The sequence below is a fragment of the Lactuca sativa genome, chromosome 9, assembly GCF_002870075.4.
Source record: "Lactuca sativa cultivar Salinas chromosome 9, Lsat_Salinas_v11, whole genome shotgun sequence".
Lineage (NCBI taxonomy): Eukaryota > Viridiplantae > Streptophyta > Magnoliopsida > Asterales > Asteraceae > Lactuca > Lactuca sativa.
The window spans coordinates 74,355,741-74,381,199 of record NC_056631.2 but is presented as its reverse complement, the minus strand read 5'-3'; the positions used below and the strand labels follow the sequence as shown (position 1 = coordinate 74,381,199).

Here is a 25,459-nt window from a genome sequence, read left to right as displayed (position 1 = left end):
GAATTCCTAGGTATTATTCAATTTTTTTTTGGTAATTTGTGAGGAGACTCGGTGAGTTTGAGCCTAGACTCGCCGAGTATGATCGTGGATTTGGACGCGGGTTCGCGTCCAGACTCGGCGAGTCCATGCTGTTTAATGAAACCCTAATTTCCCGACTCTGAGACCTATTTAAAGGACCTTATAGCCCTTCATTGCGGCTACCTTCGACCTTGAGAGCACCAGAGCATCTAAGACTCCTTGTGAGTGAGAAAAGAGGCCATTGTCCACCATCCTTGTGTGTATTAGCAAGAAGGGAAGAGGAAGGCCAAGCTAGGAGAGTTGGGGAGCTTGGATCTACTATCATTTCGGCAGAGGAAGCTATTTGAGGTAATATTCAGAGCTTATTCTCGTGTTTTTATTGATATAGTCAAATCTAGGGTTTCTTCATGCCTTGTTTACCTTGTAATTGGAGTGTGAGAGGTCCCATGGGGAATTGGTACCTAGATCTGGACCTTAGTAGGTCCAGAGAGTCCCAAATGCTCTATTTTATGCCTTTCCTTTTGAGTTGTGGACTTAGGTTACCATTTTAGATGTCATTTCACCAAAAGAAGCCTTATAGGCGTCGCATGGTAGCCAAGATAGTGACTTTATGTGATGAATGAACTTGGAAGGACTGGATCTATCAGTCCTTGGGACGGATCTGACCTTAGGAGGGAGTTTGAGTTGATGCATGGCATGGACTCGCCGAGTCTGAAGAATAGACTCGGCGAGTAGCATGAAGATTTCCCAGAACCACTCAGCGAGTGGTCTTGCCGAGTAAAGGGATTGACTCAGTGAGTCAGGGGGAGCCAGAGTAGGTTGACAGGTGGACTGAGTCAAGCTGGAACTCGCCGAGTTGTCCTTGAGAATCGGCGAGTTGAGTCGTGGTGGCCCCGCGATTCATGCCAGGTGGAACTCGTCGAGACAGGGAAGTACTCGACGTGTAAAGAGAGGATCCTAGGGAGTCAGTGAACACGTATAGACTCGCCGAGTCGCTCTAGTGCACTCGCCGAGTCCGGTCAAAGTTGACCGTTGACCAAGAGTTGACCAGTGTTGACTTGATAGGGGTAGTCAAACCTAGTTGTGAAAGTGTTAATTAGAGATATATTGTGTTATAGGAGGATTATAGCTCGGGGGATCGAGCGCGAATGATTTCCGGGATTTGCGAGTTATCGAGATACGCGAGGTGAGTCTTCTCACTCTACGTTACCTTGAGTGGTAGTTATGTGTGACCGGAAGGTCGTACATGCTTACATTGAGTATTATGTTATCCTATTGTATGTGACATGCTATGCATTATGTCTTTGTAATTTATGCTATGCGGAGTTTATAGACCGGACTGGAGGGTCCAACGATTCATGAGTTGGAAGGCTCAAGCAGACTGGACCGGAGGGTCCAACGAGCTTAGGACCAGAGGGTCCACAGAGTTGTGGGACTGGAGGGTCTCACTGAGACACATTGACCAGAGGGTCAAACAGAGTTATAGCCTCGAGTGGCAAATGTGTGTTGTATGTGGTAGTTTGGGGAACTCACTAAGCTTCGTGCTTATAGTGTTTTGTGTTATGTGCTTCAGGTTTCTCTCAGGATCACGGGACGACACCGGCTTCATTGTACACACCAAAGAAAGAGTCATGTTTTAAAGATCCTGGTTTATTATGCAAGTGAAAATGGAGTTATGTTTTGTAATTCGATTATGAATGAGATTTTAAGCAAAGTATTTTAAGAATTAAACAACTATTTTTAAATGAAAAATTGTTTTGAAATTTTCGGTGTTACAAGTTGGTATCAGAGCCTTGGTTTGAGGGATTCGGATGCGCCTTCGGGTAAATCTGGACTCAAACTGAGGAAGTAAGAAAAGTTTTCAATGAAATAATTTTCTAAAGCGAATAAGAGTTCAAAGAGAAAGCGAGAAAGAGCAGTGTGTACAATCAGCCAGAGCCTGAACAGTGATTTCCCAAAATACCCTTACTTTTGTGACATGAGATATTTATGATGCACTTTATGAGATATTATTGCATGCTAGAGACAGGCTAGGTATTTCATATCTTAGGACTAGAGTGGCCTGATTTGTGATGCCTTAGCCTAGGGATTGTTGTTATATGCGATGTGCTTTTGAGTATGTGATGGGTGAGAATATTTAGTTGGAATCCTTTAGGGGAATTGAGTAGAGGAGTAATCTAGGGGAGATGCCTAGATAAGTACCGTGGTACTTAGAAAAAGAATAGTTAGAACCCGTGAGGGGAAGAGTTGCAGAGTTCGGTGGTACTTTCGAGGATGAGCAGAGCAAGCGGAGTTATCACCCAGAGTGAGTCATATATATTCTTCGATGCTCGAATGCTGCTTGCTTCGTGCTTTGTGGAACTCTCGATGATGGGAGTCAGCTACCAAGCGAATATGACGATATTCAGGAGGTAGATGGCTGGCATCATTAGGAGCTCTTCAACAGCTGATGGCAGAGAAGTGTGGGAATCTAGGAAGAGCCTAGGGAGTAACCTTAGCCAGATGAGTGTGCTAGCAGAGTAGAGAATTTCGTTGGGGAGCGAGCGCGCGACGGAATTGGTGAACGAGAAGGTCGAGCAACTACTTAGGAGCTCCGGGATAGTCCGTGTGGAAAGTATGGGTAGATGTGGCAGGTAGTATGTGTTGGGTTTTGAGCAATCTAACACTTCCTAAGTGTGCATGCAACCCTAATAAACCTTGGATCTATGTTTGTCTAAATACATGCAAAATAATAATTTTCCAAGGTTCATAACCTATCTAACATGGCATGGGGTACTTTTAAACATAAAAGAATTAGATGAGATTACATACCTTTTGATGATGAGTTCAATTCCTAAGGAGTTTGAGGGCCAAGCACCAATAGTGTGAATGCCTCAAATGGAATCACAAAACACCACAAACTCTTGGAAAACTTTGAGAGAGAATACACACTTGTATTTTCGGCCACACACAAGCACACACACACTAGTTCACTAGTTACTCTTTTAGGTGCCATTTCATGCAACATAAGCATGCTTATACAGTGTGCATGGTTAGGGTGAAACCCTAATAACCCATGTCTTTTCCTTTCCAAGGATCTATGGGTTAAAAGCTCCATGGACTTCCATATAAGCCTAGCCCATTAACAAATGAGTGTGAGCCCACACCATATAAAACCAATAGCCCATAATCTAATTAGTCTTTCTTTAAATCTCTAAATTAATTCATAATTAATTTAAGACTAAGACTAATTAAATAACATAACCTCATATTAATATATTATAACTTATAATATATTAATAAACATATGTGTATAACTCTCATAAAATTATCCATAAATAGTTTGGGTGAGATGCAACCCAAATGGACCATGCCGGGTCGGGTCAAGTATATACCAAATAAGTTATGGACTTAGACACCTTATCCAACAGACTCCCGCTTGGATAAGTCTAATAACTATGTTTGCGTATGTTACTTCAGGAACCAACCAGCAATCGTAGCTCTCGAAAACTCTGTTGAACTATGAAGCGCAATTTTAGATAAGTGATCATAAAATCCTCTATTCTCATGATATCAGCCGGACAAATACATGGAACAACGTCGTACTTATTGTCCAGCAGTTTCTTTCCCGATTTTCGATTTGTTTGACAAAGAACTTAATCGAACACATCAATTTAGTTCTGACCAGCCGGTACATAGGTCACAACAAAATCATCGAGGGGCCCAAATATCGCTTCTATTTCTAGAAGGAACAGATAAACTTCGACTCATATGCTTGTTCTACTACTTGTTGAATTGTACACAAAGGCACGTTTTATAACATCAAGTTACTGATGCATTTACGTGCAATCAATGCACAACCAACTCACAGGTAACAACTCATATCTCTAGGTTTAAAGATTTATATGATATTACCGTCTCACGATCACTCGAGATAAATTCCATGAAGTGATACAAGTGAGCGTGGGTTTAATCCAATACACATAACTTATGAGCACTCATGAATGTTGTAGCAACCATTGCTATGACTAAACCCATTTAGCCATCTACAAACTCGATTCATGACAGTCTTGATTCATACCTACTTCCAACATATGAACGACTGTGGAGTGTTTAAATAACTTAGTCATTCGGAAAGAATAACCGAGCTATTTTGGAAGTCAAAACATGCAAAGTGAAACACAATAATAATCAAATCCAATATGGTCTCAGAACCCTTTTGAATATAAATAGAACCACCTTTTATTTATCACCATATTGATTATATTATTCATTGTATAATGTTTCAAACAATCAACTTAAGACTTGAATAAAAACAACAGTCGTCCCATGCTCCTAGCATGTACACTTTGTATTCTAAACAATAGTTATGCCATACTCCAAGTATGCACACTATGTTTGTCTATGATCCTTACATTGTGATGTAGATCAATTAAACATGATTCCATTGATACTCATTTCACAATCCCAAATCCTTATTTTAAATGTGAGAATCCCCGATTCCTATCATTTACCAAAAACCGTTAGATTTTAAACTTTTATGCAATGCTCCTCTTGTAATGATTATGCACAAAGTCACCAAAACCTTGTCACCAGTCATTACAGACTATTCCAAAGAAGGTCAACTTCTATGGAATGGAAGTCTCATATTCAAAGTACATTGCTTTGAACATCCTTCTTGCATTATGGTTTTCTAATCTTACATAGATTGAATAACTTCCACCTATGGAGACATTTCCATAGTCCCAATTTGACTATCACTTCCGAACAAGAGTTACTTCTTTTCAGAATATGTCAATATGGTCCTTTCCGACAACTTACATCATACTTCCAACTGTCCCTGAGCAACCAATCTTTGGCGAACCTCAGATTTGTCCTCGACAATTGCTTAATCACTTTAGTCATATCCAGTTCTAGAATTTTCCCTTCTCAATGCCTTAAGCATTTGGAAAATTTAGAAAGGATGAATATTATAGCACATGCAATCGATCCTATATCCTAAGCATATGGGACACGATTCATGATGTTTGACATAAAGACATGATACTAGACAAGTCTTTTGCTACAATATATATATATATATATATATATATATATATATATATATATATATATTTTATTTGCCATGTTTTCAAAATTTAACTATGAAGAGGGATGTCGTAGTCATAATTGAATTTTGAGAACGCAATATATATATATAGAATTTCCTTAAGTCAAACCATTCAGACATAAAATTCATATATATGTCCTTGACTAAAGATGATTAAAATCTCAATCTAAGCTTCTAGAATTGAAATGAAGTATAATTTCCTCTCCCTTAATTATAGCAAAACGACTTTTTCAATCCCTGCAACTTCATGAATTGAAACTTTTGTTTTTCTATAATTAACATTGCTAACTTGCAACACTAAACGTAATAATCATGCTCCCACTAACATGATGATTATCAGCAATGCACTTATGCTCCCACTAGCTCTGACATATTTCCAGAAATTTGCTGGACTTCTGAAATTTAGATTCATACACCCTTTCTTAGATAGCTCACATGTGTGTCTAAACAATTTCAAGAACTATGAAAAGGGATCTCGTAATCATAGTCTCAATTTCTTAGACCTTTGCCATTTCTCACAAGTCCATGTTAGTGTGTCGGTTAACCACACACGCTCCACTAACGACTTTTCAAAATCCAAATAACACAATTGATATCTACCTAAAATCTACTTAGTGAAAGCGTTTCCTCACCATCATTTTCATGAATCGGAGAGAAACCTTATGACACTTAGATTTTATAGTGTATGAATTCCTATCCATGTGAATTTGTCAAAACCATAATCACAAGATAAGGTTAGTGACAAATTCAACCTTACATGGATTAAACTTGTTCAATCTTAGTTTCTTGTCACCTTGGTAGCACAAGGCCCACCAATGCTTCCAAGTTGAACTCTGATAACTCACATGCAAATTCAACTTATTTGAAGTAGGTACAGAAATAAGAATTATGTCAACATGATAGGTTGCAAACCTTAAGTTGTGTGCTAGTGATAAATTGCAGGTTTTACTCTTGATTAAATCTTGAAACTCTTTCAGGATCTTTAAGGCTCCCACTGTCCCCTTGACATATAAGTTTCCCCAGTCAAGAACCATTCCTTGACAAAACAAATATTCAAGGGATCATGCGGATTCTTATCAAGACTAACACTTCACACAATTGGTCTTAGTTGGTCTTTGTCTCATCCAAGACATCACAACTTACCAATCTCAAATGTACAAGAGTAGAAAACATTTTACTCTTACATTTGACTAGTGTTAATAAATCTTCCTTTATGTCACTCAAAGTTACAATCTTGGAGTATGACTCTAAGAATTGTTTCGGAACGAAATATGACTCATCTTCTTGATTTTAACCAATCCTTTCAGATTTGAGAAACTTTTATCTTTCTGCCTAATTTGATTCTTCTCATTTGTTTTGTCATACATTGTAACTTTTCCAATGTTACAGAATTATACTTAACCTCATAAGTATAATCATATTTACTAATCTTTAGTAAATCATGACAACTTAATCTTTGTGGTGGACCTTGACCAGCGCACACCCAGTGTACCTAGTTCCTTAGTCCTTCAATTGACTCACATATACATGTGATCAATGAATTAGTCTTAATTTTCAAAGATGAAAATTCTCATTCATCATACAATACAACTTGTATGATTCCAAGTTTCTGTCCAATTGAAACTTCGGTGATGAAAAACTTTCTTCATTCGGTAAATTCAGACACTACCACAAATGAAGGAATCACATCCACTTTCCAATATTGCTATTACTGGAAACATATAAGCAACAATTTTCCACAGATGCCATTGTAAGGATATTTTTAAAATAAATAAAATTAAAACCCTTTTTTCTTTTATTTTAAAACTTTGCAGAAAAACTTATCCTTACAATCCACATGAAAACCTTGTTGTTATCTATTCATAAGCAATATATTATAACTCTTAAGCAACAGCTCAAAATTCTGATTACCGAACCATGCGATCGAAACCCACCTTCGCAATCAGAATCAACATATACTTACTTTAAGCTTCCTATATTTTCTTTGATTCTTAAAACATCAGCATGTGACCCATTCACATTATGTAATAAGAATCTCCAAATAGGAACTTAATAGAGTTAGACAGTGGACTTTACCCGAAGTAGAGTCAAACCTCTTGACTTGATCAACCTTATGACCTTTCAGGCGAATAGGGCAGCTTCGCAACCAATGCCCTTTCCTTTGGCAACAAAACACATGGACCCTTTGGTAATGGCACATGAGACTATCTCAGACTCAGCCTTTCTCTTTACAAATTGGTCAACCGAGTTGACTATGGCCGATCCCTTTCCATTGGGAAGAGAAATCCTTTTCTAGATATCCAATGCTACCATTGTCAATGTCCATGTAGACTTGGGAAGTTGTTCTTTTAGTCAAATTTGTTTTACTGGTGTTCCAAATCATTGCTGGTTCCACAACACCAAGCAAATAGATAACATCATTAAGGGTCATGTCATAGTCTGCCTCATAGTAGTCCCAAAGAGACTCACTATGTTACTAAGAAAGTGATCGAACATCCAACTTTCACAAGACTTTGACACCCAACTCTCCCGGCTTGTCAATATGTGACTTTATCTCCAAGATGTGAGCACACATAGACTATGCTTGCCAATAGGGATTGAGTGACTTTAAGCTTTTCAATAACTTGTGGGTGAGGGAGAATAATTGGAGGAGGTGGAGGAAGTGAAACATGATGTTGAGGGACACCATCTTCAAGAGATTTGGGAAGATCATAGTTGTCTGAACCAGACATCTATAATAGGAGAAAATCAAGTTAGTTGATTCAAAGTCCTTAATATAACACCCAATATGAAATATTAAGGCTAGGACCCAACACAATATTTTATAATTTGGAAGAGGGATGCCGTAATCCAAGCTATAAAATATTTGAAGGTAGGCGAATGACGATTCACCAATTTCCACCATGAAAAACGAAATGATTTATTAGGTTTTAATTGGATTTGAAATTTCTAGGTCTTTTGAGATTCATTGAACTTTTCAATGACATGTTTCAATCTCGAGTGTGCCCTCTCAAATTTTGTGACTGGGATGCCGAGGATCACAAAACAAGGTGTGAATAACCATACCAATTCACTTGGTACCCTTAATATTATCACCTAATCAATGTGCCGGTTAACCACACACGCTCCATTGATCTATGACAAACATTAAGTCACCCTTCGTGATCCTTACTAGTCCAAGTTAGTGTGCCGGTTAACCACACACGCTCCACCAACGACTTGGTAAGGTACAAAGTGTGAATTCCATGGGCTAGCACCAAATTCACATTTTTCCTAAAGTAACTAAGATTGGGAATTAAATAAAAAATATTTAGTTACTTTATAATATTCATTATACTTTTAATGAGAATTTAAAGTCATTGTCCTACCCGTTCGGCTAACGACCCTCCACCGATCAAGCAAGCGGTGGGTGAGAGTGGACACCCATTAAGTCGCCATTTTATAGGCAACAACCTTATACCCACCTTATAGACCGGCTTCGTGAATGAGGCCTACTAACGGTAAAACGACTTGTTCTTATACATATATATAATAATTAACCATTACTCTTATAATAGTATAAGGGTAGAATTTTAACTTTTAAAACTTCTAGGGTATGGAATTAAAGTTTATTAAAGTGTGTGAAACTTTACAAATTCCAAAACTTGAGGGCAAGTTTTGTAACTATCCAAAACTTTTCATTTCATAACTTATGAATTAAAGGTTCATAAAAATGAAGACTCTTCATTTTCATGTAACTTATGTGTTTAAATGTGTGTGTTAAAGAAAAGTGACATTTGGATATCCATAACTTGAGGACAAATTATGGACTCCATTAAAACACATAAATGATCAAGAATTAATTCTAAACAATTCAGCAAATAATTCCTATCACCTTCTAAATTCATAAGAACATGAACATGATCATCAAAATTTCAAGAATTATATGAACACATAAAAAAAATCATGGAATTTTGATATATGTTATTGTAAATGGATTAGAACAACCATTACACCAACTAAAACAAGTTTTAAAACACCAAAACAGTTTAGGGTAATGTTTCTAGTCCATTTCCAGCAGCAAAAGTCGAAATTCTGCATTCTGATCATTCTACTCGCCGAGTGCACGAACCTACTCGCCGAGTAGGATGCATTTTGCCTTGAACTCGGCGAGTCCCCCCATGGACTCGGCGAGTCCATCAGCCAGACAGCAACAATTTCAACTTTTTTCACTATTTTGCATCAAGTATCAAACAAGCAAGCCAAGGCTCTGATACCACTGCTGGGTTTTGAGCAATCTAACACTTCCTAAGTGTGCATGCAACCCTAATAAACCTTGGATCTATGTTTGTCTAAATACATGCAAAATAATAATTTTCCAAAGTTCATAACCTATCTAACATGGCATGGGGTACTTTTAAACATAAAAGAATTAGATGAGATTACATACCTTTTGATGATGAGTTCAATTCCTAAGGAGTTTGAGGGCCAAGCACCAATAGTGTGAATGCCTCAAATGGAATCACAAAACACCACAAACTCTTGGAAAACTTTGAGAGAGAATACACACTTGTATTTTCGGCCACACACAAGCACACACACACACACTAGTTCACTAGTTACTCTTTTAGGTGCCATTTCATGCAACATAAGCATTCTTATATAGTGTGCATGGTTAGGGTGAAACCCTAATAACCCATGTCTTTTCCTTTCCAAGGATCTATGGGTTAAAAGCTCCATGGATCATCCATGGACTTCCATATAAGCCTAGCCTATTAACAAATGAGTGTTAGCCCACACCATATAAAACCAAGAGCCCATAATCTAATTAGTCTTTCTTTTAATCTCTAAATTAATTCATAATTAATTTAAGACTAAGACTAATTAAATAACATAACCTCATATTAATATATTATAACTTATAATATATTAATAAACATATGTGTATAACTCTCATAAAATTATCCATAAATAGTTTGGGTGAGATGCAACCCAAATGGACCATGCCAGGTATGGTCAAGTATATACCAAATAAGTTATGGACTTAGACACCTTATCCAACAGTATGGGCCCGTACTACTGAAAGCAGAGGACCCATACTTGATACAGGGAGTATTCTGAAGGTTCTAATGAGCGGATTGAGGAGTGATGTTATGGTTCGAGTACCATGCATCGGAGCAGATTGAGGAGTGATGTTATGGTTTGAGTACCATACATCGGAGCAGATTGAGGAGTGATGTAATGGTTCGAGTACCATACATCGGAGCGGATTGAGAAGTGATGTTATGGTTCGAGTAACATACACCGGAGCAGATTGAGGAGTGATGTTATGATTCGAGTACCATACATCGGAGCGGATTGAGGAGTGATGTTATGGTTCGAGTACCATACATCGGAGCGGATCGAGGAGTGAAGTTATGGTTCGAGTACCATAAATCGGAGCGGATAAAGGAATGATGTTATGGTTCGAGTACCATACATCGGAGCAGATGGAGGAGTGATGCTATGGTTCGGGTACAATACACCGGAGCATATTGAGGAGAGATGGCATGGGAAGAGTACCATGGTTCGTAGTGAATGATGCTTGTGGTTCTCCGGTTATCCGGTCACGATTGATGAGGTAGAGATTGGACGCTATGGGTTTTAGGCCTGTGGGCCATGATTGAGTTCGAAGAGGCGTCCCTTGAGAGGGAGGTCGAGAGCCTATCAGAGTATTTTGGTAAGGAGTTAGAGGGAGGGGAGAATTTCGGTCTGAGTTGAGCAATCAGTCGATAGAGGAGATGTCACCTTATATGACCTGAGTGGTGCTATTTATGTTCATGTGCGGACGTGAGAGGCCTGATGTTTAAGTTTCGAGGTTGGGGGTAAAACCCTGTAGGTTGTCATTGATGATGATTTTTCATCAGAGTATCAGGTAGCATGTGTGCTACGAGACAGTGATTTACCATGAGCAGATAGTCAGTTGGGACTGAGATAGTCAAGGACCACGTTACACCTATTTGAGTATAGTAGGGCGTATTGTAGAGGTATCAGTGGGGAGTCCAGTCGAGTTAATCAGTGCAGTGGTTTTTCTATCTATGTTGGGTATTGAATATGGGAGTGGGTCCCTGTTCTTGAGATGATCATGTGTTGGAACGTCGGTTGATGAGTCGAGGTGGGGGAGTAAGATGATTTCGTGGTCCAGTCTATGAGTCAGTAATATTATTGGACAGTTGAGTTGTTTGGTATTGGATTGGTACGAGACTTGGAACGACTAGAGGCAGTCGTGACGAGAAGTTCTTGAGGATTTCATCTGAGGCTCAGAGTTATGAGATCGATTGATTTTCTTAAAGGGGATTATCGGGCGTTGTGTAGCACTTTCCAGGAGCAGGTGCGTTATTGCTGGTGAAAATAGTTTGTGAGGTCGTTGATGTGTTAGATAGTGATGGTTCAAACCCTAAGTGGGGGAGAACCGGGTGGTTTATTGAGAGAACCAAAGATTTGTGCAAGAGCGGTTAGGGGTTGGATGCAGAAACCTGCGGATTGAATTCATAAGATCAGGGTCATTGGGGATCAAGGAAAGGTGCAGGGCGAGATAATGCATGTGGTATATGTCTGAGAGAAGGATGGGTGTCTCCACGGCGGGTGGTCAATGGTCAGGAATCTGGTGGTGGTCAGAGTCGTTTCAAGTGGAAGACTCGTAATGATGGTATGGGCAGTTGAGAACTTCTGGGTTGAAATATGGGTAAAAGATTGTCGAGTAGCCAACTCCCGGGCTCGGATGTGTATTCTTGCTTGGATTATGAGCAGTAGTGGAAAGGGTTTCGGAGGATCATCAGTGTGTTCTGAAGGGTTAGCGCCTTCCTTGTATTCCAATTGAGTGTTTGGATGCACTGAAGTTGCGCATCGAGTGATATAGGAAATTATTATGGGATTTAGAGGAAATGTATTGTTGTATGTGTATGGTGCTGGGAGTAAGGGAATCAGTGGTAGAGACAGGACATTGTGATGCTCTGTTAGGGTGTTCTGTGGTTTCCGCGTATAGCGTCCCGATTTCATAGTTATTTAGAGTCTTGGGTTTAAGATGACTAGTGATGTATCATGTATCCACGGTTCCAGTGGGAGCCCTTCGTGTATTTTCATCAAGAGGGATTGTTTAAGGAAGTGGATCTCTGCAGAGGTAGGTTCTGTGTTATGGCGGTTACCGCCCGAGTCCGTAATGCATATCGGGGCAAGTGTGTGTGTAGCTATCTATGATAGTCTTCGGTGCATGAGTTAGTGAACATAGTGTGGCGTTGTAATGAGAATGAGAGTATAGGATGAAGCTACGGGGAGCCGTAGTATTCACCAGTCAGAGGGTGTTGTGATGCTACGGGGAGTTGTAGTACTCACAAGTCAGAGAGAGAGAGAGTCGTGATGCTACGGGGAGCCGTAGTACTCACCAGTCAGAGGGTGTTGTGATGCTACGGGGAGCCGTAGTACTCACAAGTCAGAGGGAGGGAGTTGTGGTACTACGGGGAGCCGTAGTACTCACTAGTTAGTTGGCATTGTGATAGGGAGCCGTAGTACTCACTAGTCAGAGGCTGTAGTAATGTTGTGGGAAGCCATAGTACCCACTAGATGGCAAGAAAGTGTGATGATGGAGTGTTCTCCGGTAAGTGCATGATGCAGAAGAGTTTTAGGCTTGAGTAGCCCTAGTGTTGAGTTTTTGGAGCCTGGTGGTTAAAACCGGGGCGAGACTGGGGTCTCCGTCTCTGTCGGGAGGGTCAGCGAGGCGCGCGGGAGAATATGCGCAACAGACGCCAGAGGTTAGAGCTGAGTCGATCTTTGATTGGATTGTATTTCTTCATGAGGAATAGGGAATTTCATGACTTGCGTGTCACTAGGCCGTGATAGTGGTCACAGGGAGGAAGTTAGTGAGATGTTTTGGATCATGTTATGTGTGACCTTTGGGGGTTCAGCTGTGGGGCCAAAAGCTAACCTGGTGCTCGGTATCGAAGATGAATATGAGAAATGAGCTAGATTTTACCATGGCGATGTCTGTGGACACTTTAGAGAGAGCGAGCGATTCAGACGCTCGAGGATATGTTTCGGGCATGTGTATTAGATTTCGGGGGGAAAATTGTGGCCCGTATTTGCCCTTAGCAGAGTTTTCCTACAACAACAGCCATCATTAGTGCATTAGTATGCCGCCCTTTGAGCTGTTGTAGAGAAGGGGGTATTGGACCCCACTTGCTGGGGAGAGGTAGAGCAACGTGTGATGGGAAGTACAGAGATTGTGCTTCAGATGTCAGAGCAGATACAGCAGGTCAGGCAGAGGTTGTTGACCGCTCAGAGTCTCCAGAAGAGTTATGCCGACAGGCGCCGGTCAGAGCTCGAATTTTTGGTCGGTGACCTTGTACTCCTGAAGGTCTCTCCTTGGAAAGGAGTGATTCGATTCAGGAAGAGGGGCAAGTTGGGGCCCCAAATATATTGGTCCATTCCGAGTGATTGCGAGGGTAGGCCGGGTAGCCTATCGTTTGGATTTGCCAGCAGAGTTGGGGCAGATTCACGACACTTTTCATGTGTCGCAACTGAGGAAATGTATAGCCGATGAGTCGGTAGTGGTTCCATTAGAGGATATTCAGGTGGATGCGAGCCTGATTTATGTTGAGAGACCAGTGGCAATCAGAGATCTGAAGGTCAAGGTTCTGCGAAACAAGGAGGTACCCTTGGTTTTAGTTCAGTGGCAACATTGGAAGGGGTCCGAGATGACTTGGGAACCGGAGCGTGAGATGCATGAGCAGCATCCGGAGTTATTTGCAGAGCGAGACTTCGAGGGCGAAGTCTAGTTCTAGTGGGGGAGAATTGTAACAGCCCGGATTCCCATGTATTATTCAATTATTTATTTTCGGTCATTCGTGAGGAGACTCGGCGAGTTTGAGCCTAGACTCGACGAGTATGATCGCGGATTTGGACGTGGGTTCGCGTCCGGACTCGGCGACTCCACGCTGTTTAATGAAACCCTAATTTCCCGGCTCTGAGACCTATTTAAAGGACCTTATAGCCCTTCATTGCGGCTACCTTCGACCTTGAGAGTACCAGAGCATCTGAGAGTCCTTGTGAGTGAGAAAAGAGGCCATTGTCCACCATCCTTGTGTGTGTTAGCAAGAAGGGAAGAGGAAGGCCAAGCTAGGAGAGTTCAGGAGCTTGGACGTTAGTAGGTCCAGAGAGTCCCAAATGCTCTGCTTTATGCCTTTCCTTTTTAGTTGTGGACTTAGGTTACCATTTTAGATGTCATTTCACCAAAAGAAGCCTTGTAGGCGTCGCATGGTATCCAAGATAGTGACTTTACGTGATGAATGAACTTGGAAGGACTGGATCTATGATTCCTTGGGACGGATCTGACCTTAGGAGGGAGTTTGAGTTGATGCATGGCATGGACTCGCCGAGTCTGAAGAACAGACTCGGCGAGTAGCATGAAGATTTCCTAGAACCACTCAGCGAGTGGTCTTGCCGAGTAAAGGGATTGACTCAGTGAGTCAGGGGGAGCCAGGGTAGGTTCAGGTGGACTGAGTCAAGCTGGAACTCACCGAGTTGTCCTTGAGACTCGGCGATTTAAGTCGTGGTGGCCCCGCGATTCATGCCAGGTGGAACTCGTCAAGTCAGGGAAGTACTCGACGTGTCAAGAGAGGATCCTAGGGAGTCAGTGAACACGTATAGACTCGCCGAGTCGCTCTTGTGCACTCGTCGAGTCCGGTCAAAGTTGACCGTTGAGCAAGAGTTGACCAGTGTTGACTTGATAGGGGTAGTCAACCCTAGTTGTGAAAGTGTTAATTAGAGATATATTGTGTTATAGGAGGATTATAGCTCGGGGGATCAAGCGCGAATGATTTCCGGGATTTACGAGTTATCAAGATACGCGAGGTGAGTCTTCTCACTCTACGTTACCTTGAGTGGTAGTTATGTGTGACCGGAAGGTCGTACGTGCTTACATTGAGTATTGTGTTATCCTATTGTATGTGACATGCTATGCATTATGTCTTTGTGATTTATGCTATGCGGAGTTTGTAGACCGGACCGGAGGGTCCAACGATTCATAAGCCGGAAGGCTCAAGCAGACCGGACCGGAGGGTCCAACGAGCTTAGGACCACAGGGTCCACAGAGTTGTGGGACTAGAGGGTCTCACTGAGACACATTGACCAGAGGGTCAAACAGAGTTATAGCCTCGAGTGGCTAATGTGTGTTGTATGTGGTAGTTTGGGGAACTCACTAAGCTTCATGCTTACAGTGTTTTGTGTTATGTGTTTCAGGTTTCTCACAGGATCACGGGACGGCACCGGCTTGATTGTACACACTAGAGAAAGAGTCATGTTTTGAGGATCCTGGTTTATTATGTAAGTGAAAATGGAGTTATGTTTTGTAATTCGATTATGAATGAGATTTTAAGCAAAGTATTTTAACAATTAAACGACTATTTTTAAATGAAAAATTGTTTTGAAATTTTCCGTGTTACACCCAACAGCCTATAAATAGAAACCGAGATCAGCCATTTTCTCTTGTTCAAACTCTTTCTCTCTCTATTTTTTGCCTCGATTTGCGTGCCAATCATACCCCGAAGCCCCGATATCATTCCCGAGCCCCGAAGCAAAATCCGAAGCCCCGAGGATCCCAAAGAGTGTTATTCCTGAGCCGAAGCACTACCCGTGAGGAGTCCGCACTACTAGAAAAATAGCCTTTTACGACGCGCAAATTACGACACTCATTAATATATGTTACGCAAACGAGAGTGACATTAAAAAAGTGTCATCTCTTCAGAAAATTTAAGGATTTAGGTCACGCATTATTGCATGCCTTTAAATTAGTGTCAAAAGAAAAAAAATAAAAACACGGAGGGCGATGTACCTTAAATGTGCGCCCTCTATATGTGTCGTTTTATAATTTTAATGAACGCGTGTTCCTTAGTTACAAGCGGGAAAAGAAAAGCCAAAAAATTAGAAAAGCCCGCTACCCTCCCCGCCCTAAGCATTTTCACGCATCTTTCATTCTCCTCACACTGTTGTGCAACTTCTCAATTAAAGATCGAAGGTTATGATTTCATCTCCATCTCTCGAATTCATCATCTCAATCAAGAAAAAGGGCTTCTGATTTCCATTCATCTACTTCATCGTTGCTGTAATTTCACCTTCTTCATCTCTCTGCTATTATTGAGAATACTCGCCAACAGTGTGACGAGAAAAAACGCAAACAATGAGCACCACCTCTCGAATTCATCTCCATCTCGAATTCATCATCTCTATCCCTCCCTGCCCTAAGCATCAGGCTGTTTTCTAGTAGTGAAATTAGAAAACAGTGTGAGGAGAAAAAGGGCTTCTTCATCTCCATCTCTCGAATTCATCATCTCAATCTCGAATTCATCATCTCTATCCCTCTGCTTCTTCCCCTCTTAATCCAGCTCTTGGTTCATGGAACTAATTTGCAAAATCCCGCCTAATTTTCTTACAGGTGGTGCTCAATCCATAAAATATTCGAATCATCACGAAGCAAAAACCCAAAATCTTCTTCATTCTCTCTCCTCTATCCCTTCCATAGCCGCTTAATATTTCCTTTTTCACTTTTTCAGCATATCGATGGTCTGAAATCCAACTTCATGTCAACTATTATCATTGCGTCTTCAGCATGATGAGTACTTGGTATCTGCTTCTAATGCTATAATTGCTTATGGGTCTGCTACTTTTCCGGGTCCGGTTGGAAACGGCACCGTTTTTGCTGGATTTCCAAGTGCTGATCTCAAGACTGCTATTGAAACTACTGGAGATGTGAATCAGATGTCAGTTGAGGTTGATTTTGTGGGTACGCAGTTCGGAGTCGACTCGCCCGCTGTTCCTATGCCTTCAAATATTTCTCTAGTGAATGATGGCTTTGTTTGCCCTAGACCTTCTATGCAAGGTAAATTTCTCTTTATTTATGCTTTATAACCTTACTATAGCTTACCATGGATGAAAAGGATTATGATCAGAGATTGCCCTGTTTAATAATTTTTAAAAACTATCCTTTGACTTCGATGTCTACTATTTGAGTAGATCAGTGGAGCGTTCTTATAGATCTGATCTTGGTTTATATGTGTTCGTATCACTGAATAAACTTACTAATCTGATCTTACTTGAAGTGGGTTATTTTGAATTGCTTGAAATTTGCCATGGTCGAACTTAGTGTGTGCTTGAAACTTACATTACTTTGGTGAAGTTTCAGACCCGCCCGGCCATATGATACTTTCCAGGCCATGATTAGAAAAAGAATTTGATTTTCCAATTTCCTTCACAAACTCACCACCATTAGCCATCATCCAGAATCCAACCCTCCTATCACCCTTACCAATCACATTTACAACTTCCATGGCTTTGGAGATGGTTCTCCCATTCAGAAGCTTGAATTCACCACCTAAACTTTGGAAGTTGAGTCTTAACATCTCATCCAAAAGTGATGTGCCAACGATATCCAACTATTTCGAAACAAATTCATTAGTTTTTACCCACTCGACAGCAGTGGCTAGCGCGTAAACTGCATCATATGCCCATATCCCATAAGAATCTACCTCCTTAAACTCCTTAAAAGGGTTTAAAGCATAATGTTCCTCCCTCCATTTTGAAGCAAAGTTGTAAAGCTTTCTTGATGCTGGAAAATACGATCTGAAACCCACAGCCCCCTGCATCGATTTGATTGCTTCAGCATCCATGGAATTCAACAAGTTGGTAGTCTTACTTGTTATGATCCACATGTATCCTTCACCCATCATGCCCAACTCTTTTGCCCTGGAAAAAAGATGGGCTGTTAGAGAAGGCTGTGTGTGGACGACAAACACCATGGTTTCCATGGTTTGAAGCTTGTGAAGGTCTTCCTCGACTTGTTCTTTGCTGGCAGAGGTCGAAATTAGGCTAGTATGCTTAACTTGTATGCGTTTCTCTTGAAATGCACTAAACATATAAGCAGCCATTTCTCTTCCATCTGTAGTGTCCTCACAGATAACAATCACATTCTTGGCCTCAAATGATTCAACCATGCCAGCAATGCCTTTGAACTGAGTGGTTTCATCTTCTGCAATTCGAAGAAAGTAAGGATTCTGATTCGAAAAAGGGAGTTGTTGAAAATGAAAGAATGGGCAAATTGGCTTTGTCTCCCAAAACCTCCAAGAATCTTGCTTGGGCTGTTGATTCTGGACCTATTATCGCTTTCACTTTACTATTTTCCAAAAGATCCAGCGCTAAATATGCATGATTAATGTATTACTTAGTATTCAAAACTAAAGTTTAATAAAAAGGGCAAAAGTAAAAACTAAGAATCAAATATACGAAAAAAGACAATACCAGCAGACAACGCACGCAGTGTTTCTCCTTGAGTATCCCTCTTCGTAAAAACTAACCTTGTTCTATAGTGAGGATTTTCGGTGTAAAAGTCAGAGATAGCCTGGGTAATGCAACCATAAACGATCTTCCCTACCCATGATTCCATGTCAAGAAGCACTCCCACTTGTACTTCCTTGTAAGATGGATCTTCATGTGCTGTAGTTAAAAGGGTTTGAAAGCTAAGCAACATCAATATCAGGAATAAAAATAACCTGCGATTCGCCATTGGCAACCGGAAGTTTAAGTTTCCTGCAGCTCTTGGTGCATCAAGTTGACACAGGTACCTTTTTACAAGTGAAGAAAGAAAATAGAGTCCTGCCAGACAAAAGAACATAAACAAATATATAGGTGTTTAGTATATGGTCTCATGATAGCTCGTTGTTGACATTTGATTATTTTAATTATGCCGCCATGGAAGATCAACATTGACTGGAGAAATAAATCCAGGTCAGAGCTCTTACGAGCTTTCAGCATCTATGCCAACCCCTAATGATTGGCTAATTGTAAGCATGGATCAAAAAATGGGTTAGGTCTCGTTACGCTCTGGTTACATGGTCGTGATTCATCAACCTTGTACCTAATGATCGGCTAATTGTATGCTAGCATCATCATTTGACCAAACCTCGGAAGTTTTGACTAAAGTGATTAAAGACGTTCTTTTTTTGGGTTAGTTTGAAAAAGATAATCGAACTTTGCTCGTGAATCTTCTAGATTAAGTAAGTGAAAGACTACATAAATAATGGTTTGGATAAGAAATTGGAGATATAATCAACTCCTTGATGATTCTTCACAACCACATATAAATCAAATCTAAGTTTTGGTCCATATAGCTTGTTCCAATCTACATTTTTAGTTTAACTTTTGATTTTTAACATGGCTAATCCATATATTTTCAAAAACTTGCATTAGTTTCACCATATCCAAGACCCCCTCTCTTAGGATTTGTCCATGTGGAAGATTGCAGGATCCATAAACTCCAAATCACCACCCAGAAGAGGAATTTGACTCGTCACTTGGTATTCCATTTATTTGATGATTATTTTATTACTTCAGTTGCTAATGCTTCAAAATTATTAGTTTATGACCTTTTCTTATCCTTTTAAGTAATAAATCTTGTAATATATCATCTAAAATTCAGGAGTAAAAGTATAGGAAATCCCTAATGAATTTCTTTGATTTGTGTAGCTTACCAGGCCATGTGTATACGAATTTATCATCATATATTTAAATAACTATATAAAAAATTTTATGTCACAGGATCAAGAACATGAAATTCTACCAAAATCAGTATGCCTTCTGCAACCAGTATGTACAAATTATGGTTTTATATCCTTGTAGAGTTGTAGGCACATGTTACTGATCACATTTACACATTTAGTAAAGTTTGGATGTTATCTTTTTCAGGCTTTTAACAGCCCCGGCTACTCCTCTCTTCCCTTCACTGGAATCTGAATCACATAAAATATTCATGAATCAGAATGGAGATTCTAAAGATCATCATCCAAATGCACCAAACTTTAGAGTAAGAACCACTATTAATGAAGGTATTCTACTGGGCTAGGATGCTTGTTGTTTGGATATGGAGCCATGGAAGAACTTGGACCCTTCCGTGTTAACAGTGATAGAAAAACACTCTACCCCAACCACTATGCATGGAACAATGGTAACAAAAATTCCTTTAATTACTATGTCCCATTCACATCACTTATAATCTTAGTCCCTGTCTTGCTGGTGCATGCCTAACCCTATAAAACCTTTGCTTTTGAGGTACTAATTGTTTTCTCCAGGAATTTTTTTTGCCTGAGATTTTTTGCTGCCAGCTATCCCTTCGGGACCACTCTTATGTATTATGTCAAAAGCACCAATTCAGAAATTTGTTGATTATGTAAGTCAGCTTTCCTCTTCCTTTTTGCTTTTTATTATTTATGCACCCTTATGCCACAAATCTCTTTATTTATCATACTAAATATGCAACCATCCCTTATTTTACTCCTAACTTGTTGTATAATACATTCATGTCAGCTGCATATATGTTGCATAAAATAAATTGGTAAAAGTAGACATGTGAATTATGGTTCGAGTGTTTATATTTAAAAGGATTAAATGCATATGCATATTTATGAAACAACATTCACCCTCTTCCCGATTCTGCAACAAATTTGTTTCTTTATTAGAAAATATGCACCGGTGTATTATTTATTGTAGGACCAAAGCATACGATGTTTTACCAGCAACCTGTTTAACCTGATGAAACATGGGTGTATAAGTTGCATAAATAGGTTAAATAGGGAAAGATGATTGCATAAATTGGTAAAAGACAATTCACTTATTATGCGTATTATGACTATATATATATATATATATATATATATATATATATATGTGTGTGTGTGTGTGTGTGTGTCTGTGTGGTTCAGGTTGCAAGCATTTTTGTCCCTATGGTGGTTGGTTTGTCATTAATGATGCTGCTAGGGTGGTAAGTTTCGAATCCATAGACATGCAATAAATTACATAATACATAAGAGAAGAGAAGAGAAATGACATGTGGTAAATTTGATTAGACCTCTATCCAACTCTTTGGCATCCTTATGAGTCTTCTTTCATGTGTTCAAAACTGAGTCCTGAAACTGAATATCTTTTGGTGCTATGATCATTTATTTGAAGCTCTGATGTTTACCCAAGACTTAAAGGTGTGCTTTCCCAAGTTCTTCTTATTTTAGGGAATGTTAAAGATCAACATTGACCAATTTTTGCAAATGGTATGCTTAAAGACCCTTTAACTCCTTGTTTCCTTGATTCCTTTTCACTAATTCTATCATCTATTGGTTCTTTCATACACATGCATCTGTTATCTCAAATCTTACATTTATTTTTATTTCTGTTATTGTTTTTTCCAGCTTTTAGGTGTTGGTGTCAAGCTTGTTGGCAATACAGTGTGGAGCACCCTCTTTCATCAATTCTTAATAGTGATGTCACGTGAGAAATCATTTTTCTTTTTGTTAAACAAGTCTTTATTATCATGTATTAGGTCATACCATGGGTAAAAACAGCCTTGCCCCTGGTTCCGGGGTTGTCACAAAATACTTGACTTTTTAACTTTGTTTGTGGTTTCATTTAGTAATAATCCTTCTGAGGGGGTGTTTGTTGGGCTGCTTCTTTCAATGTCATTAACAACAGTGGTAAGTAAAATCTTACTACTATGAACCTCTTTTGCTTAAACCTACCTTATTGACCTGTAGCTGATTAAACATTAAATTAATTATGCAGGTTTTGAAGTTTTTGATGGAAAAGAATAGTGTTAATACTCTTCATAGAAAAGTATGTTGGTATTTTAGGAAATTTGGCTAATAATTTAGTTAATTATATAAAAAAATGTTGAAATCTTACATTTGTCTACTATTGGAATGATTATTTGTAGTATTACATTTGTCTACTATTCGAATGATTATTTGTATAACATTAACTTTTGTGATAAACATATGAGAGGCCTCGATGTTGTTTTGATTCAGTCATCTAGTGGAGTTTTGATGACGATCACAGACTTTTCTAGACAGTCTTGTGGAACACTAGCAGGCTCGCCACCTGTAGGTGTTAATGAACTTGGGTGTTCATTCGTTGTACTCCATCCCCCCCATGGTTTCCTTATTTGACATATATTGTCGGGAAACCCCCGAATGCATGTGTTGTCACCCCAATGAAATATTCTAAGACTAGGTCCCTTGTGTTAGTTGTTTTAGGGACGTAAAGTGATAATAACGGGAATGGGTAATTGGGTTTTTGTTGGTTGATGAAATTAATTTAATTATCTATTGTGGGTTGAAAACCCTATATGCTCACCAAGCTCCCAAGCCTGACCCACTCAGTTTCTTTGTCTTACAGGAAGTGGCGCGAGGGCATAAGATGGATAATCATCAAGTTGTTTTGTTTAGAAGTCTGTATATGTATATATTTGTTGAATGACTTGTAATATTATCGTTTATGCTTTATGGTCTATATCGGAACATGACATCCCGGTTTTTGATTATGAAATGAAATTATATTTCTTCATGAAATGTTTTGATAAAAATCTATTTTATCATGTTTTGTTTTTGGGAACAAATTCCGCATCACTTCTAAAATCAAAAGGATTTACTCTGAAAATGTTTAAAAAGCATAAATGAAACCGGTCTTTTCTGGCCTAGATTTTGGGGATGTCACAGTTGGTATCAGAGCATTAGTTTAAGCGAACTACGAATTTGTAGGATTTCTAGACTTAAACTTAAAATGCTAAGTGAAATTTCGAGATGTGTGTCTGTGATATTTTAGACATGAGCACTAGTTTATTTTAGGAAAATTGCCTAAAATGCTTTTATGTGCTAAATGTTATATGTTTTCCATATATGATATTATTTGTTCGGATCTATGGTCTGTTGCCGACCGGATCTGGAAACCTTATGTGTGTAGGATTCTAAGCGTACGTCTACGATATTAGAACTAGCTTGTAAACGTTTCGGAGTAATAAGGATGATTTGAATATCTATCATGAATAAGGATCTAATTTCACCTTATTCAGTGTGTAGATCAAAAATGGTGAGAAAAAGAAGTGGAGTTGGAAATGCTGATGAAAACAGGAATCAACCACCAGTGATTGAGCAAATACCTGTCGTAGCAGCAACACCTGAGCCGATAACAATGGCTGGTGTACAATTGATGATTCAAACGATGTTGGATCGTCAAATGGAGGACAATAGGCGGTTGCTTCAACAGAATCATGAAGAACTGTCAATTCAAGTGGAAGATCCCGAATAAAATGAAGGGCACTCGGAAGGTGGAAACTTCAGTGGGTCTGTTGGTCAAGCCAACCCACCGATAATTAGGCAAAACAACCATGACGGAAGGAATGATGGAATGGGATGCAAGTACAAGGACTTTCTAACTTGCAAACCATCGACCTTCACTGGAAAGGAGGACCCGATCGGAGTGATGGATTGGATCTCTGAAATGGAGTTAGCCTTCATGACTTGTGGCTGCAGAGGTAAGTTGCAGACTATCTATGCAGTGCGTCAGTTCCGAGGTGGAGCCGTTCATTGGTGGAACACTCTAGGGAAGACTTTAAGCCCTAATGAGCCACTGCAACTGACGTGAGCAGAATTCTTGGTGCAGTTCAAGCACAAGTTCTGTTCGGCCCAAAATCTGTTGGAGTTAAAGAACAAGTTTCTGACATTGACCAAGGGCAGCATGTCAGTTGATGAATACAAAAACGCTTTCATCCGATAAGATGGAGTTTGTTTTGCGCATCATTCCAGATGAGCTGACAAAGGTTGACCGATACGCAAAAGGACTTCCATGGGAGTACGCGGTGCCAGTGCGCCAGGCACCTACTCTAGAGGCAGCTATTTAGGCTGCCAAGTCTGTTGAGGACATGATCAAGGGAAGGACCGCCGACAAGGTTGAAGTTGGCGAAAAGAGAAAAATTGAAGGAACTTCAAGCTCCAATAAGAAAAGTAAATTTTCGAAGTCAAATTTGAAGAAGTTTGGAGGAAAGGGAGGCGAAGCGAAATGGTGTGATATGTGTAAGAAAAAGCACTTTGGGAAATGTAGTGAGGATGTAACCTGCTACAAGTGCGGAAAAATTGGGCATTTTGCCAATGAGTGTCCGAACAAAAAAAGGATGTGTTTTGGTTGTAATGAGGAGGGGCACATTTTGAAAGACTGTCCGAAGAAGAAGGAGGCAGTGAAGCCCAACATTCCACCAATGCCGAAGGCGAGAGCCTTCCAAATGACACTTGAGGCTGCGAAAGATGAAGCTGATGTCGCTTCAGGTACCTTTCTTGTTAACGAACTACCTGCTCAAATTCTTTTTGATTCTGGAGCCAACTACTCCTTTATTTCGCATGAGTTTGGTAGAAAACTAGCTTTGCCTGTTGATAGACTAGATAATGCTTTATTAGTCGAAGTTTCTAGTGGCAAGTTTGTACCTTTTTGCCATCGTATGAAAAACATCTTAATCGACCTGAATGGGAATAAATTTCACGAGGAATTATTGCCTATCGAACTTAATGGTTTCGACATCGTTTTGGGAATGGATAGGCTTAGCGCCAACGATGCCGAGATTTTATGCAAGAAGAAAATAGTGAAAGTAAACCCGCCTGGGAAGGAATCGTTTATGGTGTATGGAGATAAACGCAGAGTAAATTCTGGAATCATTTCTCTATTGAAATCCAAAAAGTGTTTGACCAAGGGGTGCACATCATACTTAGCATTCGTGATCGATGCTAAGAAGGAAAAGAAGGTGATGCAGAATATTCGCGTGGTGTGTGATTATCCGGAAGTATTTCCCGAGGATCTTCCTGGATTACCGCCTGATCGACAAGTGGAATTTCGTGACTTGTTACCAGGAGCCACGACAATTGCAAAAGCACCTTACCGATTAGCACCAACGGAGATGAAGGATCTGATGATGCAACTTCAGGAGTTATTGGACAAAGGTTTCATTAGACCTAGTTCATTACCCTTGGGAGCTCCGGTGTTATTCGTAAAGAAGAAAGATGGAAGTATGAGAATGTCCATTGATTACAGAGAGCTGAACAAGGAAACAATAAAGAATAGATATCCGTTGCCGAGGATTGATGACCTGTTCGATCAACTTCAAGGTTCAAGTTATTTTTCAAAGATCGACCTGAGGTCAGGATATCATCAGCTGAAGGTGAAAGAGCAGGATATAGAGAACACTGCATTCAGAACGTGATATGGACACTACGATTTTTTGGTTATGTCGTTTGGACTAACCAATGCTCTAGCAGCGTTCATGGATTTAATGAATAGGGTTTGTAATCCGTTCCTTGATAAATCTGTGATAGTGTTCATAGAAGACATTCTGATTTACTCGAAATCCAAGAGGAGCATGGCAGACACTTGCAAGAAGTGTTAGAAGTCTTGAAGAAGGAGAAGTTGTATGCAAAGTTCTCCAAATGTGATTTTTGGATTTGATAAGTCCAATTCTTGGGTCATGTAGTCAACCAAGAAGGGATA

General features: G+C 39.8%; 1 protein-coding gene across 1 annotated transcript; it reads right to left on the bottom strand.

Moving 5' to 3' along the window:
• Positions 1–17,277: 17,277 nt before the first annotated feature.
• LOC128128999 (glutamate receptor 1.2-like) lies at positions 17,278–18,674 on the bottom strand. Its single transcript, XM_052767720.1, has 4 exons — positions 18,410–18,674; positions 18,230–18,306; positions 17,641–18,165; positions 17,278–17,547 (listed from the first exon to the last, which is right to left on the bottom strand). The coding sequence occupies exons 1-4, from the start codon at positions 18,672–18,674 to the stop codon at positions 17,278–17,280; spliced, it is 1,137 nt and encodes a 378-aa protein (XP_052623680.1).
• Between the last annotated feature and the right edge of the window lie 6,785 nt (positions 18,675–25,459).

Bases quoted from the DNA above. Each gene is read 5' to 3' on its own strand.
- LOC128128999 (XM_052767720.1), bottom strand. From the start codon at position 18,674: ATGGCGAATCGCAGGTTATTTTTATTCCTGATATTGATGTTGCTTAGC. The intron at 18,307-18,409 runs GTATTGTCTTTT...ATGCATATTTAG, and splicing joins ACTGCGTGCGTTGTCTGCTG to CGCTGGATCTTTTGGAAAAT. The intron at 18,166-18,229 runs GTTTTGGGAGAC...TTTTCGAATCAG, and splicing joins CCCAAGCAAGATTCTTGGAG to AATCCTTACTTTCTTCGAAT.